This window comes from Rhododendron vialii, chromosome 12a, assembly GCF_030253575.1.
Source record: "Rhododendron vialii isolate Sample 1 chromosome 12a, ASM3025357v1".
NCBI classification, from domain to species: Eukaryota; Viridiplantae; Streptophyta; class Magnoliopsida; order Ericales; family Ericaceae; genus Rhododendron; species Rhododendron vialii.
The window spans coordinates 593,934-606,208 of record NC_080568.1 but is presented as its reverse complement, the minus strand read 5'-3'; the positions used below and the strand labels follow the sequence as shown (position 1 = coordinate 606,208).

The 12,275-nt window shown below is 38.5% G+C and overlaps 1 protein-coding gene across 1 annotated transcript; it reads left to right on the top strand.

The window, feature by feature from the left end:
- The first annotated feature begins 6,921 nt into the window (after positions 1-6,921).
- Positions 6,922-12,030, top strand: LOC131311799 (putative disease resistance protein RGA1). Its single transcript, XM_058339375.1, has 3 exons — positions 6,922-7,316; positions 9,906-10,040; positions 10,581-12,030. Exons 2-3 carry the CDS (start codon positions 9,972-9,974, stop codon positions 11,502-11,504), a joined length of 993 nt encoding a protein of 330 aa, XP_058195358.1. The 5' UTR covers positions 6,922-7,316; positions 9,906-9,971; the 3' UTR covers positions 11,505-12,030.
- The last annotated feature ends 245 nt before the right edge of the window (positions 12,031-12,275 follow it).

Here is a 12,275-nt window from a genome sequence, read left to right as displayed (position 1 = left end):
CCCACTTTAAAATTTTGTCCCATAGAAATCCTTTGTTATACCTAATTCAACTACCAATCCCTCCGAATCCTTGAGGGACCCTTTTCACGGGTCGCCAACTGCTTTCTCAAAATTTGGATAGAAAACACAATTTACTTGGGGCTTGCTTTAACTAATCTAATCTAATGGAAAGTCTATAATACATACCCTTTAAAAAAGATGTACTATATGCATTTATTTTATAGTTCATTCATAACATTTTAGTGTGTTTTGTAACTTTTGTTTCGTAATATTTTAATTATGATTCATAACATTTTAGTGTATCTCATAACTTTTATACGATTTGTAACATTTTCTCTACAATGCATAATATTTTTGGGGGTGCATATGATACACATCCCTAGTCTTTTCCCTAATTTAATTGCCCAAGAAACAAGGGAAAATGACGGGCTCATGACGTGTTTTGATAATTAATACCTGCCAAGAACATGCTGAGAACATTTGTTAATATTGAGAATATCCTTGGTGGATATTAATTATCAAACACGTCATTAGGTGTCATTTTCCCAAGAAACAATGACCTAACAAACTCTGTCATGGGCCAAGTGTGGGCACACGCCCCGAAAGTTCAACTTTCGTGGATAAAATCGGGTGTGCCCTTTTTGGAAAAGCGAGACGAAACGCTACAATTCAGATCCGCTACTCGGGTTTCACGGTATGCACCCAATGAACCGAACTTGAAACGTTTGCTACGTTGTTTGATTTTAAAAAATGCATAGACTGGACCGTCGTCACATTCGATATCTGAGGTTCGGGAGCTAGGTTACAAGAAGGGAAGGGTTTTATGGCAGCCCTCTCGCCCAATCCGGAGATCGGTCTCTACTCGGGCATTTTTGTAAAACATTTGCATTTTTTTCTCATTAATCATTTTTAACCAATTAGGGCGGGGGAATAGTTAAATAGAGTTAAAACCGTAGCCAGTAGCATTATGTGACAAAATGTGATGAATGATTAATTTAAGCAATAAATATAGATTGAGAACAAGCACTTGTGTGAGTATTTTAAACTGACTGGGACACAATAGTCGGGAATATCGTGCTCAGGAAAAAACCTGCATGCACTGGATGAACCTCTGCATGCTGACCTGATCTGCGCACGTCACACCATGACTGGCGTACACTAATAACCTAAACTTATAGTTCTTGTTTTCAACCCTCTGGGCTCTGGAAAGGACCAGTGCACACCCAGGATAAACCACACAGTTTATAAGGCAAAATATATGGGGTCACAGACAAGAGAAATGACATTGGGCAATAAGAATAAACAGAGCATCCCATAAACAGTGTGGGGAAGAAAAACAGAGGCCAAAGCTTAACAGCCATGCAAGGGCCAGTCACTGGACCATGATATAATGGTCGTACGCCAGTTTCTCATTTGCCTAGTGCTTAGCTTTACATCGTCTGGGTTCTGGAACATGACCAGAAGGATCCCAGAGGCCTTCTAACACAGAAATAACAAATAAACAGCTACACAGCGCTAAGATACAGAAAACAGTAAACTGGTTGTTAGCATGCTATAAGGTGGTAAAATGAAGAAAAACATAAGATGGATGATCAATGATCCCCACGCCAGTACTGCACATACTGCCATGACTGGCGTACGGCTTAATGATCCTGGCGTGCGCCACTAATAACCCAGCACGATATTTGAAATCTTACCAGCTTTAGGACCAGGACTGGTATAAATTACCTTCCTTGACACTGCTAGCCCCCCTCAGGGATCAGAACAGGAAGTTACGAAATGTGATATACCTTTGGTTTTGAGTTTGATGGATGTGTTTGAGCTTTGAACTTGAGGTTTGAGGGATGAATGATGAGTGAAAGGGTGTGAAGGGAATATGGAAAGACTTCTTGCTTACTCTTACAAGTAAAAGAGGAAGAAAGAGCAAGAAAGCTAGGAAAATGAAGAGAAAAAGAGACTTAGAGTCTTAAATGAGTGTAACCTTGTGAACCCCTTGCATATAAATGCAAGGGAGGTATTTATAGCTCAAGGGAGGACTGAAGAAGCTGGTAACCAGCTTGGTTTTAGGCTGGTTAGGTTAAGAAAGGAGCCTCCTATGCATTAAATGCATGGGACTTAGGTTGAAAGGAGATGTAGGAGAGAAGGGGACAGCCCGGCCTTTTTGCAATCATCAGGATACTGTGCAATGTACTGGGTGGCTGCAAAAGTCTTGAGCATGTGGTTGAATAGTGACGATTTGTAGAGACCCGTATTTTTATTTCAATAAATTTGATGTTGTATAATTGCTTACGTAAAAAGAAATATGATGTGAATATGTGAATTGGGTTCAATGTGCTCGAATTTGGGAGTTTGGAGGTGTTAATGTATTATGCATATGTGTACATATATATAAAGGAGTGTGTGAGTGTGGAGGGTAAAATTTTCCCCAAAACACACCCACACAACTCACGCCTCTCTCTCTCTCTCTCCCATCCGACTCTCTCTCTCTCTCTCTTGCTCTTTCATTCTCTCAAGCTCAATACTCCTCAAATCCGTAGGGATCTATTCCTCCTTCACCTAATAACCACGATCTTGAGTTTGTATCGGTGGACTGAAATTCAGAGGAGGTGTTCTCGGTGGATTTCGGGTCTAGGATAGCCAGGGCTTGCTCGGAGTTCGTGAGTTCGGCTTTGATCTTTGAGGTATGGATTTCTCACTTCTATTATGTGTTAATGTGATGATTTGGTGTTTGAATCATGCCTTAAATCGTTGGTTTTGTTGCTAGACTTGTTCTCGCGAAATCTGAAATCGTGCGCTGAAAACCCAAGTCCTACCGGTAGGAGTTTTGGCCATACCGGTAGGAAAGCTGTCCAGAAATGTTATTTTCGTGAAATTCATTCTCCTACCGGTAGGAAATAAAAAATCAGCATTTTTGGAAAACTTCGAAAGGGCATAACTTTTTTCATCCGAACACCGTTTTGGGCAAATTTTATATCGAAATTCATGTACTGGAAATCTACTTTCCAATGGTGGCGGTCTCATCTCCTAATTCTTAACCGATAAGGTTTGGTAGCCAAAATAAGATAGATATGTTCATATACGTTGGGTAGTCATTCTTCCTTAGAATCGTGGAGTGAAACACGGATGTTTTTAGGTTCATCTAAGTACTTAATTGAGTGATTCGACGAGACTAGTGGTATACTAGGCTTTGTAGTGGTCGTTGGGTTCCGTATGAGTCATTTGACACCGAAACGAGGGTTTACAGAACAAAAGGAATACAGGTGGGCTAAGGTTGTATGTGTTAACATGCGATATGAGGAACAAACATGTAGAACACTCCTTTAGGTTAAACAATGCTAGGCGCGGGTACATGATACATTTTTCTTATGTTTGATATGTGCTACATCTCTTGCGTAACTTGTATGGTTGCATGAGTTGTAAGGTAGAAGTCTATGATTTGTTGTAAGAGAATATCCCTTGAAATGTGAGTGCTTGTATGGTGATAAGAAACTAATAACGTAATGATGGCGAGTTGATTGAGATGAGATTATCCGTACTATTTCTATGTGAATAACTATTCGTTGTGAATTCATTATATGTGATTGAGATCAATGGTTGAGTTGTGAAATGTATTAGAGGAATTGTGGTACGGTGACCTATATAATGTGATGTGATTCAGTTCCTATTGTGAGGGAAGTACTTGTAGGGAGTAGCGGGACTCCACAAACGGCCCGGGAAGAGTACTCGTTTATGACGTGTGACGTGAATTTTGTAATGGTGATTGATATAAGTAAATGTAAGGGTTTGTTTGATGAATATACAATAGAAGTGATTGATCGTCGAACACTACCATAGAGACATATATCGATAGGTTGTTTTCTTTAAACGTGTGTTGTTATGACTAAGGTGAAGTCGGGGAGCAGATGGAGTATTCGGAATAGGACATTGTGGTTAGCCTAGAACCTTGGTGTTATATTATCATGAACGACGGTGAGATATCTATAATCTTCCATTCCGTTTTAAAATTGAGACATAGCATACCTATTTTGTTCATTCTGCCTGTCCTCCTATTTGCATATAATGGTTGTATAGATTTCTCTACTAGGCTAGTGTAGCTCAACCTATTATTTTTCAGGTGTGATCCCGGAGCAGTAGCATGGAGTGAAGTGTATGCATTCTAGTGCATATTTTCGAAAGAAGTGGTAAATGAGACTCATGGACATTTTGGCAAAACATATTTTTGGACTGTAATAGAACCTTAATTCTATTTCTTTTAATGATGTAATCTGTTCAAAATCTTAGAGTTGGATATGTAATTTAATGACTAGGATATGGTAGACTCTTTTGGAGTAATATGTAAAAAAAAATAAAAATGTGAGGAGTTTTATTTATGACAAGCTATATTTATTTATGTTGAAAATCGAGGGCGTGACACGATTTGACTAGCTTTGACTGGCATACACCATCTTTGTACCAGCGTGCGCCGGTGGTAACTGAGTCAACAGTCGATGACTGACACGTGGCAGTTTACTAGTGCACGCCAGCATAGCACTGGCATAAGCCAGTCAGGTTTTGCTGAAACCATTTGGTTCTGGTTTGAAAGAGGTTCGACAAAGGTTTGAATGGGGTTCGGGATACTCAAAGCTCAAACATTCCAACAATCTCGAGATGTTCTTGACCTTGATCATCATCGCAGAATCAAAAAACGTAAGTAAACTAATCCAGATAATCCAAAATAGGGTGTTTACACCAAGATGCTCCAAATTGGTTGGGCTTTTCATTGCTGGCATCTTAGCCCATCCAATTTGGGAAAAATTTCAAAAAAACCCCTGAACTTTTTGACAACTCGCAAAAAAATACCTGAACTTTCACTATTAACAAAAAAATACCTAAACTTAGCATTCCGTTAACAATTAGACCCATGCCGTCCAATTCCGTTAGTTTGTAACGGATGGAGCTAACGGAATGCGGTAATTTTTTTTTTTTTTTTATACTTTTTACATTCAAAAATTACTTTTAAATCTTTATTTTTTTATTGGTAAATAAATATGCAATAAAGTTCTTTTTTTCTTATTATTTATCAAAAATTACTTTAACCCTATTTTTTATTTTCAAATTTTACCTTTCCCCCCTCTCTCTCTCCCCCTTTTTTTCTTATTAGAATCGACTCCACACCACCAATTAACCCCATAACCAACCGCCTAAGCCTTAGCCACAATTTCAGAAATTCAAAAGTTCTTTTAACCTCCTCTTTGTAACCTTTTCTTTTTTTTACTACTTTTACTTCCAAAAATTACTTTTAACTCATTCATTTTTTTAGTCATAAATAAATATGCAATAAAGTTCTTTTTTGCTTTCTCTTTTCCAAAAATTATTCACCCCCATTTTTTAACTATTACGAAAATTATTTTAACACCCCCTGCTTCCCCGCAACCTGCCCCGTTTTTTTTTTTTTTTTTTACTTTCAAATTTAACCCCACAACCAATTGATAGAGGAATTTTGGGTTTCTCCAAACTGATCGGTGGAGAGAAGAGGGGGGAGGATTTTCATCAGTGGAGAGAGAGAGAGAGAGAGAGAGAGAGAGAGAGAGAGAGAGAGAGAGAGAGAGAGAGAGAGAGAGTATTTGAAAGTAAAAATGGGTCTTGAAGTTATTATTATAAATAGTAAAGATTACAGTTAAAGTAATTCTTGATAAATAGTAAGAAAAAAAAACTTTATTTCATATTTATTTACTACTAAAAATAAAGAGTTAAAAGTAATTTTGAAAGTAAAAAATATAAAAAACAAGAATGCTGAAAAAAAGGAGGTTAAAAGCAATTTTGAATTTCTGAAATTACAACTAGAGCTTTGGCAATTGATTGGTGGAGTGGGGTTAAAGTTCTAAAAAAAAAGAGGAGGAGAGAGAGAAAGAAGGGGAAACGTAAAATTTGAAAGTAACAAAAAAGATGGTAGTTAAGGTTATTTTTGTAAATAGTAAAAAATAGAGTTAAAGTAATTTTTGATAAATAGTAAGGAAAAAAAAGAACTTTATTGCATATTTATTTACCAATAAAAAAAGAAAGAGTTAAAAGTAATTTTTGAATGTAAAAAGTAAAAAAAAAATAAAAAAGTTAACGCCTTCCGTTAGCTCCATCCATTAGGACTAGACGGAATTCGACGGCAAGGACCTAATTGTTAACGGAATGCTAAGTTTAGGTGTTTTTTTGTAAATAGTGAAAGTTCAGATGTTTTTTTGCAAGTTGTCAGAAAGTTCAGAGGTTTTTTTGAAATTTTCCCTCCGAATCAAACATGCCGACATAAGTAGAAACCAACTGGGCTTTTTATTCTTCTGACCCGAAAATTGAACATCAGTGTGTGTAAACAGGTTGGTAAAGAAATAAATAAACCCCATCTTCACATCTTCTCATCAATCAGGTGTGGTTGGGCTTTCTTTTTAAAAAAAAGATAATTTTAAGTTTAAATATAATAAAAATAAGAATAAAATTTTAATTTTTTTTCACTGTTTAAAAAATTTCAATAAAATATATTAAACGTGATTTATATTAATAAAAAAATTATTTATGTAACTACATAATTTTTGTGTTTAAAATTACCGTACTTTTCTAAAAATTTCTTTTTTCCGAAACTGGAACGAAGCCTTACTCCCACTCCCAGTTCCATTGAAACCCACGAGTCATGCTATGTGTACCGACAGATTTGTAGGGAAACCGTAACGATCGGCCGCGCCGGGGCCAATCTACATATACATGAAAAAAGGGTGTTTAGATCAAGCACCATGCACACATCGGATGCCGTTGATTCCTGCAAAGGCTCCTCGATTTTTTTTTATAAAATTTTTGGACGGCTCGGATCGGCCGTCCGAGAGCCGGAGACAGCCCGGCGCGGCCGGTCAGTACGGTTTCCCTACAAATCTGTCGGTACGTATATCATTAACGGAAACGCATCACTCTCCTCAATTCTCTCTGTTGCGTCAAAATTCAAAATAAACCACTAAAAATGTCCTTGCCATCTGATGTCCCCTCCTCCTCGGGCACTTCTCACGAGATCTTTCCCATCGAAGACACAAACTTCTCTTCCTACTCCATTTCCAGCAACTCAATCCTGATCCCGCCGACCAATCCCAAAGAAAATTCAAAACCACTAGTCGTAGATCTACCAAAACCGAAAAAGGAATCCACCAAATCTACTTGTATATGCATTCTTCTCACATTCAAGCACCAAAATCCAAAACCCAAATCAGTTAACAACAACAACGGCGAACCCAGATTGACGGAGCCAGAGCCAAATGAAAACAACGGCGGGAGAAACGAAACCAGGCCAAATGACGGCAGCGGACGTGAGATTTCTTTTCTTCTTTTGGTTTTTATTTCTGGGTTTTATTACGTAGTGTTTTGTTGGAGTTTTTTTTTTATAGTTGAGGATTGCTAGCATAGAATTTGTGACATTATTGATTTGTTTTGAAATAGTTTTAATGATTTGTTCTCTGATAGTATTTCAATTTTCTTTCCTAAGAGCATCTCCAGCCTCTATTTGAGTAAAAGTTCCATATAAATTTCAGCACTCTAAAATTTGAATAAATTTAAGCGGCATCAAAATAGCCTTCTAAAAATTTGAGCAAGAATTTGAGTCTCCCTCGCCAATGAGTACTTTAACAATCTTGTTGCAAAGGGATTTGTTGCGCACATGCGCAAAAATCTTAGCCTTGAGGACGACATATGCAAGATGCACCCTTTGTTCGCTCTATGGTGATTAAGCTTGCCAAGAGAGATAACTTCTTCGATTTTAATGATGAGGGCAATATTAAAGAGGATGACTGTAGTTCTCTTCGGGCATGCTTAAAGGGTAAAGGGTTAACAAAGATCGAGCATTTAGAAAAACTTCATTCATTATTTAATATTGATGAGGACACTCTTCAATTCTCGCCAGAATTGTTTGCAAAGATGAACAACGTCATTGTTCTTTACCTGGGAAGGTGGCAAGCCTCGGGCAAGCATCACATTGAAGTTGAGGACACCATTACTCTGAAGATGAAAAATGTGATTGTTTTGGATGGGTTGGAACATGTCAAAGACCTCAGGTTTTTGAGTCTTCAAGGAATCTCTAGAATTGTGCAGCTTCCTGAGTCCATTTTGAAGCTCAATGAGCTTACCACACGATCCTTGACATTAGGGCTTGTCACAACCTTGAGGTGATTCCAGAAGGAATTGGGTTGCTCAAGAATTTTACACACTTGGACATGTCGCAGTGTTACCTTTTGGATCATATGCCCAAGGGACTTGCATTGCTCTCCAAACTCGAAGTCCTTAGTGGCTTTGTGGTTGGAGATTCTGATCGAAAAACCTCCTGCAATCGAACGGATTTGGGAAAATTAACAAACCTCCGAAAATTGGGTGTTCACACCAGTGACAATGATTTTCCATCAAAAAGAGATCTGCATGCTTTGAATCAGTACAACGCTCTGAAGAAGCTAACAATCGCTTGGGGAAGGGGCTCTGTACGAGCTAAGGGTTGTAAGACTGACAAGAAAGATGACAGCGGAGTAGAGCAAGTGCTTACCTTGCAACTGATAAAACTGGAACTTCAGTGTTTCCCTAAGATGATTCTACCCAAATGGCTGATGGCTAGCAATATGAAGAGCTTAAGGAAGCTTGATATCAGAGGAGGTAAATTCTCTGATCTGGGTCCAATCCAGGATTTTGATGGCAAGAATGTAGTAGATGTGGGGTTAGAAAAGGTCAGGTGGGAAGTGGAGAAATTAAGTCTTAAGTACTTGACTGGATTAGAGGGAACTGCAGGATTTATTTCCGAACTTGAGATACTTGGAGAAGGTAGAATGCCTGAGACTGACTTCATTCCCATGCAACGAGTGTGGAGTTTGGATGAAGAAAAAATGAGATGAGCAATACAAACAATGTGTACGCCAAAATAAACAACAGTATGTGATTTCTTTTTGGGCTATTCTTTTGAATATATTTCTGTTGCACCATTCAATTTGAAACTCTCCCCATTCTCTAACCCAAATCCTCTCTCCCTAAGCAAATAAAAACCTAACTGCCTTGCTCTCTTCCTTCCCCTCACTCCCAGTAGGGTCTTCACCACCCATATGCAGGGGCGGGAGGGAAGGGCTTTACCCTTGATGGGTGTTTTCCTTCCTCATCAGTGATGACTTTTCTCAATTTAGTAACCTCTCCTTTTTGGTGAGGGTTCTTCTCTCCCAATCTCAGGTTTGAGAGTTTCTGTGTTTTTTGCTCTTTTTCCTTTATCTCAGCTGCTGCTGCATCACCGCGGTGTTGTTTCAATATTCAACAGTAGTGGTGGTGATGGTAATGGTGTTTGGATTTTTGGTTTGTTATATCTTGTATTGCTTGGATTCCACATTGCCGTTACAATACTTTGAGTTGCAGGCTTGCAGCTAAGCAACACTCGGGGGTTTTTGGTCATAGCTTGCTGAACTTGTTTTCGGTCTGTTTTGCAGTATGCGTTAAGAGTTTTAGGCTCATATATAGATCATAGATATTAGTCTCTATTCTGTTTTTATTTGCTAGAAGTCTTGTTTGTTCTTATCTTTGTTTTTTCAGTTGGGATCCATTGTAAGTGCCGCTTTGTTTCTGTGAATGGATTTATTTCCTTGATCAAAAAAAAAATCCTTTGTAAATTGTTTCATGATTCACTAGCTGGTTGTATCTCATGTACTAAGTCACATAATGCGCGTGCGTGAAAGCATCTTTTAAAAAGCATCCCAATCTACTTAACTTCGCGAGAGCGAGGATTGAGAACGAGAGCAGACAGTTCTACTGAAGGATTATGTGACTAAAGCTCGTGTGTACGTGTCTCTAACTGTTTGTATTTGCTATATGTGTCTTCTTGTTGCATTGAATATGTGTCTTCTTGTTGCTATATGTGTCTTCTTGATTCTTCATTGAAGAATCAAGCGCTGTTGTGACTTATTAAAGCCAAGAGTGATTTTTTCGAACAAGGCTTCACCAGGTTTATGCTGATTTTTCCTCAACACCAACGCCTTTTTTTTACAGCAGAATTAAGGAAGGCCTCAACGAACAAGGTCCTCTCTCTCTCTCTCTCTCACACGCACACACACACACACAATATTATATGTGCTCTCTCTCTCTCTCTCACACACACACACAATATTATATGTGTGTGTGAATACATATGCAGATACTCGCTGTTAGATCTTAAGGTTCAAGAAATAAATCCTACAAATACTTGGCATGTTTAGCCTGCATTCTGTTGGAGGAAAGTTTGGTAATACAGTTGCTCATTTCTCCAATAGACGAGTTGGTAAAAAAATTGTGGCCCATTTTGTTTTCTTTTGTTTTGATGAGGCATATTATCTACTTACTCACAAATTTAAGAGACTTTTGATTTACTTTGGTTAAGGATGAATTATTCAGTGCCAAAAATATTAAAGAAAAATTGAGTTACATGTAAAATGTACAAAATTTTAGTTAGTTTTTTGAATCGCTTGACCCCTTTCAACACGTGGTGGAGCCACGAATGTTGATGTCGATATATTGAATATTTGTGTGCGTGTGGAGTTTTTCCCCAAAGTGGGGCCAAGTGTTCAATTGTTTTTGTATAGGGAGGGGGTTATCAGAGGATCAATCCCACTAATAGGGAAAAGAGAAACAAGAAGGCTATCTTATTGGGGAGTCCTGAAATTGCTGGCGATGTTGAAAAGTACCTTGTAGCCAAACTAAAGAAAGCACTTGATGAATCAGAGAGAGCAGAACACCGTATCCATGCCAAACCAGCTCAACTCTCTCCCAAATTCAAGCGTGTGAAGGAATTACTTGACTTTCCAAATCACACAACAAATCTGAGGGAAAAGCTTTACACCCTCGAAAACTTGTTGGGAAGACGGCAAACGCAGCTAAAGAAGAACAAAAACCCATACTCCCCGACATCCCTTTCACTCGTTTTCAAATTCGCAAAGTTGGATATGATTTGTAAGCAACTCTATGTGGTTGATGGAAGCCATATTACTCATTCAGTGGGTGGAACTAGCAATGAACCCATCTTGGGTGAAGAAATTCAAGTTTATCGATGGAGTGATGAATTCGTGGACGAAACTAAGGTTCATGGAATTCATGTCGAAGCCTTGTATCTTCAGAAAAGATTCATTTCGGGGAACGATGACGATGATCTTCGGTTTAGTGTGATTGGAGTTGTTGGGATGATAGGAATAGGAAAAACTACACTATCCCAATTGGTTTTCAACAAGCCAGAAGTGAAGAACCACTTTTTTCCAAGAATCTGGGTATGCGTGTCAAAACAGCCCAATGATGATTCTGATCCTCGAAGGGAGATTGTGAGGAGAATGTTGATATCTCTTGGAGTTGAAGAAACCCTCACTGATTCGGCAAAAGAGAAAGACGGCCTTAAAGTGCTTCTCTTGGCACTCCGCATGCAATTAACAGGCAAGAGGTACCTAATTGTACTAGATGATGTATGGAGCGAAGAAGAAAAGTACAGTCCGTTGATTTTTGTACTTTCTGTTCTTTAGAGAAAGATGTATACATTTGCTCTGAAAAACTTGCCTACGGATTGCCGAAAGGGTATGGGGGAGCGGTTATTGTAAATACTAGGATTGAGAAATTGGCGTTTGAAATGGTGGGTGAGGATAACTTGCATAGAATGCCTTTTTTTGATCCGGAGAGTTGCTGGAAGATTTTCGTAGATTCAGCCAGGGAATATCACAAACAGTTGGAGGATTTGAAAGGGAAGATTGTTGAGAAGTGTGCCGGGCTTCCATTGGCTGCAAAAATGATGGGGCAATATTGCGAACCTGAAAAACCAACAGTTCCAGTGATTCAGAGCGATTGAGGAACACCAATGATTGAAGCAGATAACAAATTAGAGAAAAGGGTTATTGATTCAGTTGTCATTTGTTTGTAATTTTTCTCTCTCTCGAGTCTTGAGAATTAGCATTGACGTAGTTTTGTTTTCGATAGTTTTTTAGTCCCTTCTGTTTTGTCTCTGGAAAGGGTGATTTGGGTTGTCCAGGAATCAAGAAGGAAATTGGTTGGTAATATCTGTAGTACATAATCGTCACGCGTGCCCTAACAATTTGAATCTGTAGTATATAACCGTCATGCGTGCCCTAACATTAACAAACGCCTTCTAATGGGTTAGAAGGAACACAGATTTTACCAACAGAAAAACAGGAGATAGGAACATATTGATCGATGGAGGACCCAGCTGATTTTGGTCTCGCAAAACCCAAACACTTGAGACCAAAACCCTAACACTCAATTGAAGAGGTTCGTTGGCAATG

Bases quoted from the DNA above. Each gene is read 5' to 3' on its own strand.
- LOC131311799 (XM_058339375.1), top strand. From the start codon at position 9,972: ATGCTGATTTTTCCTCAACACCAACGCCTTTTTTTTACAGCAGAATTA. The intron at 10,041-10,580 runs GTCCTCTCTCTC...GTTTTTGTATAG, and splicing joins GGAAGGCCTCAACGAACAAG to GGAGGGGGTTATCAGAGGAT.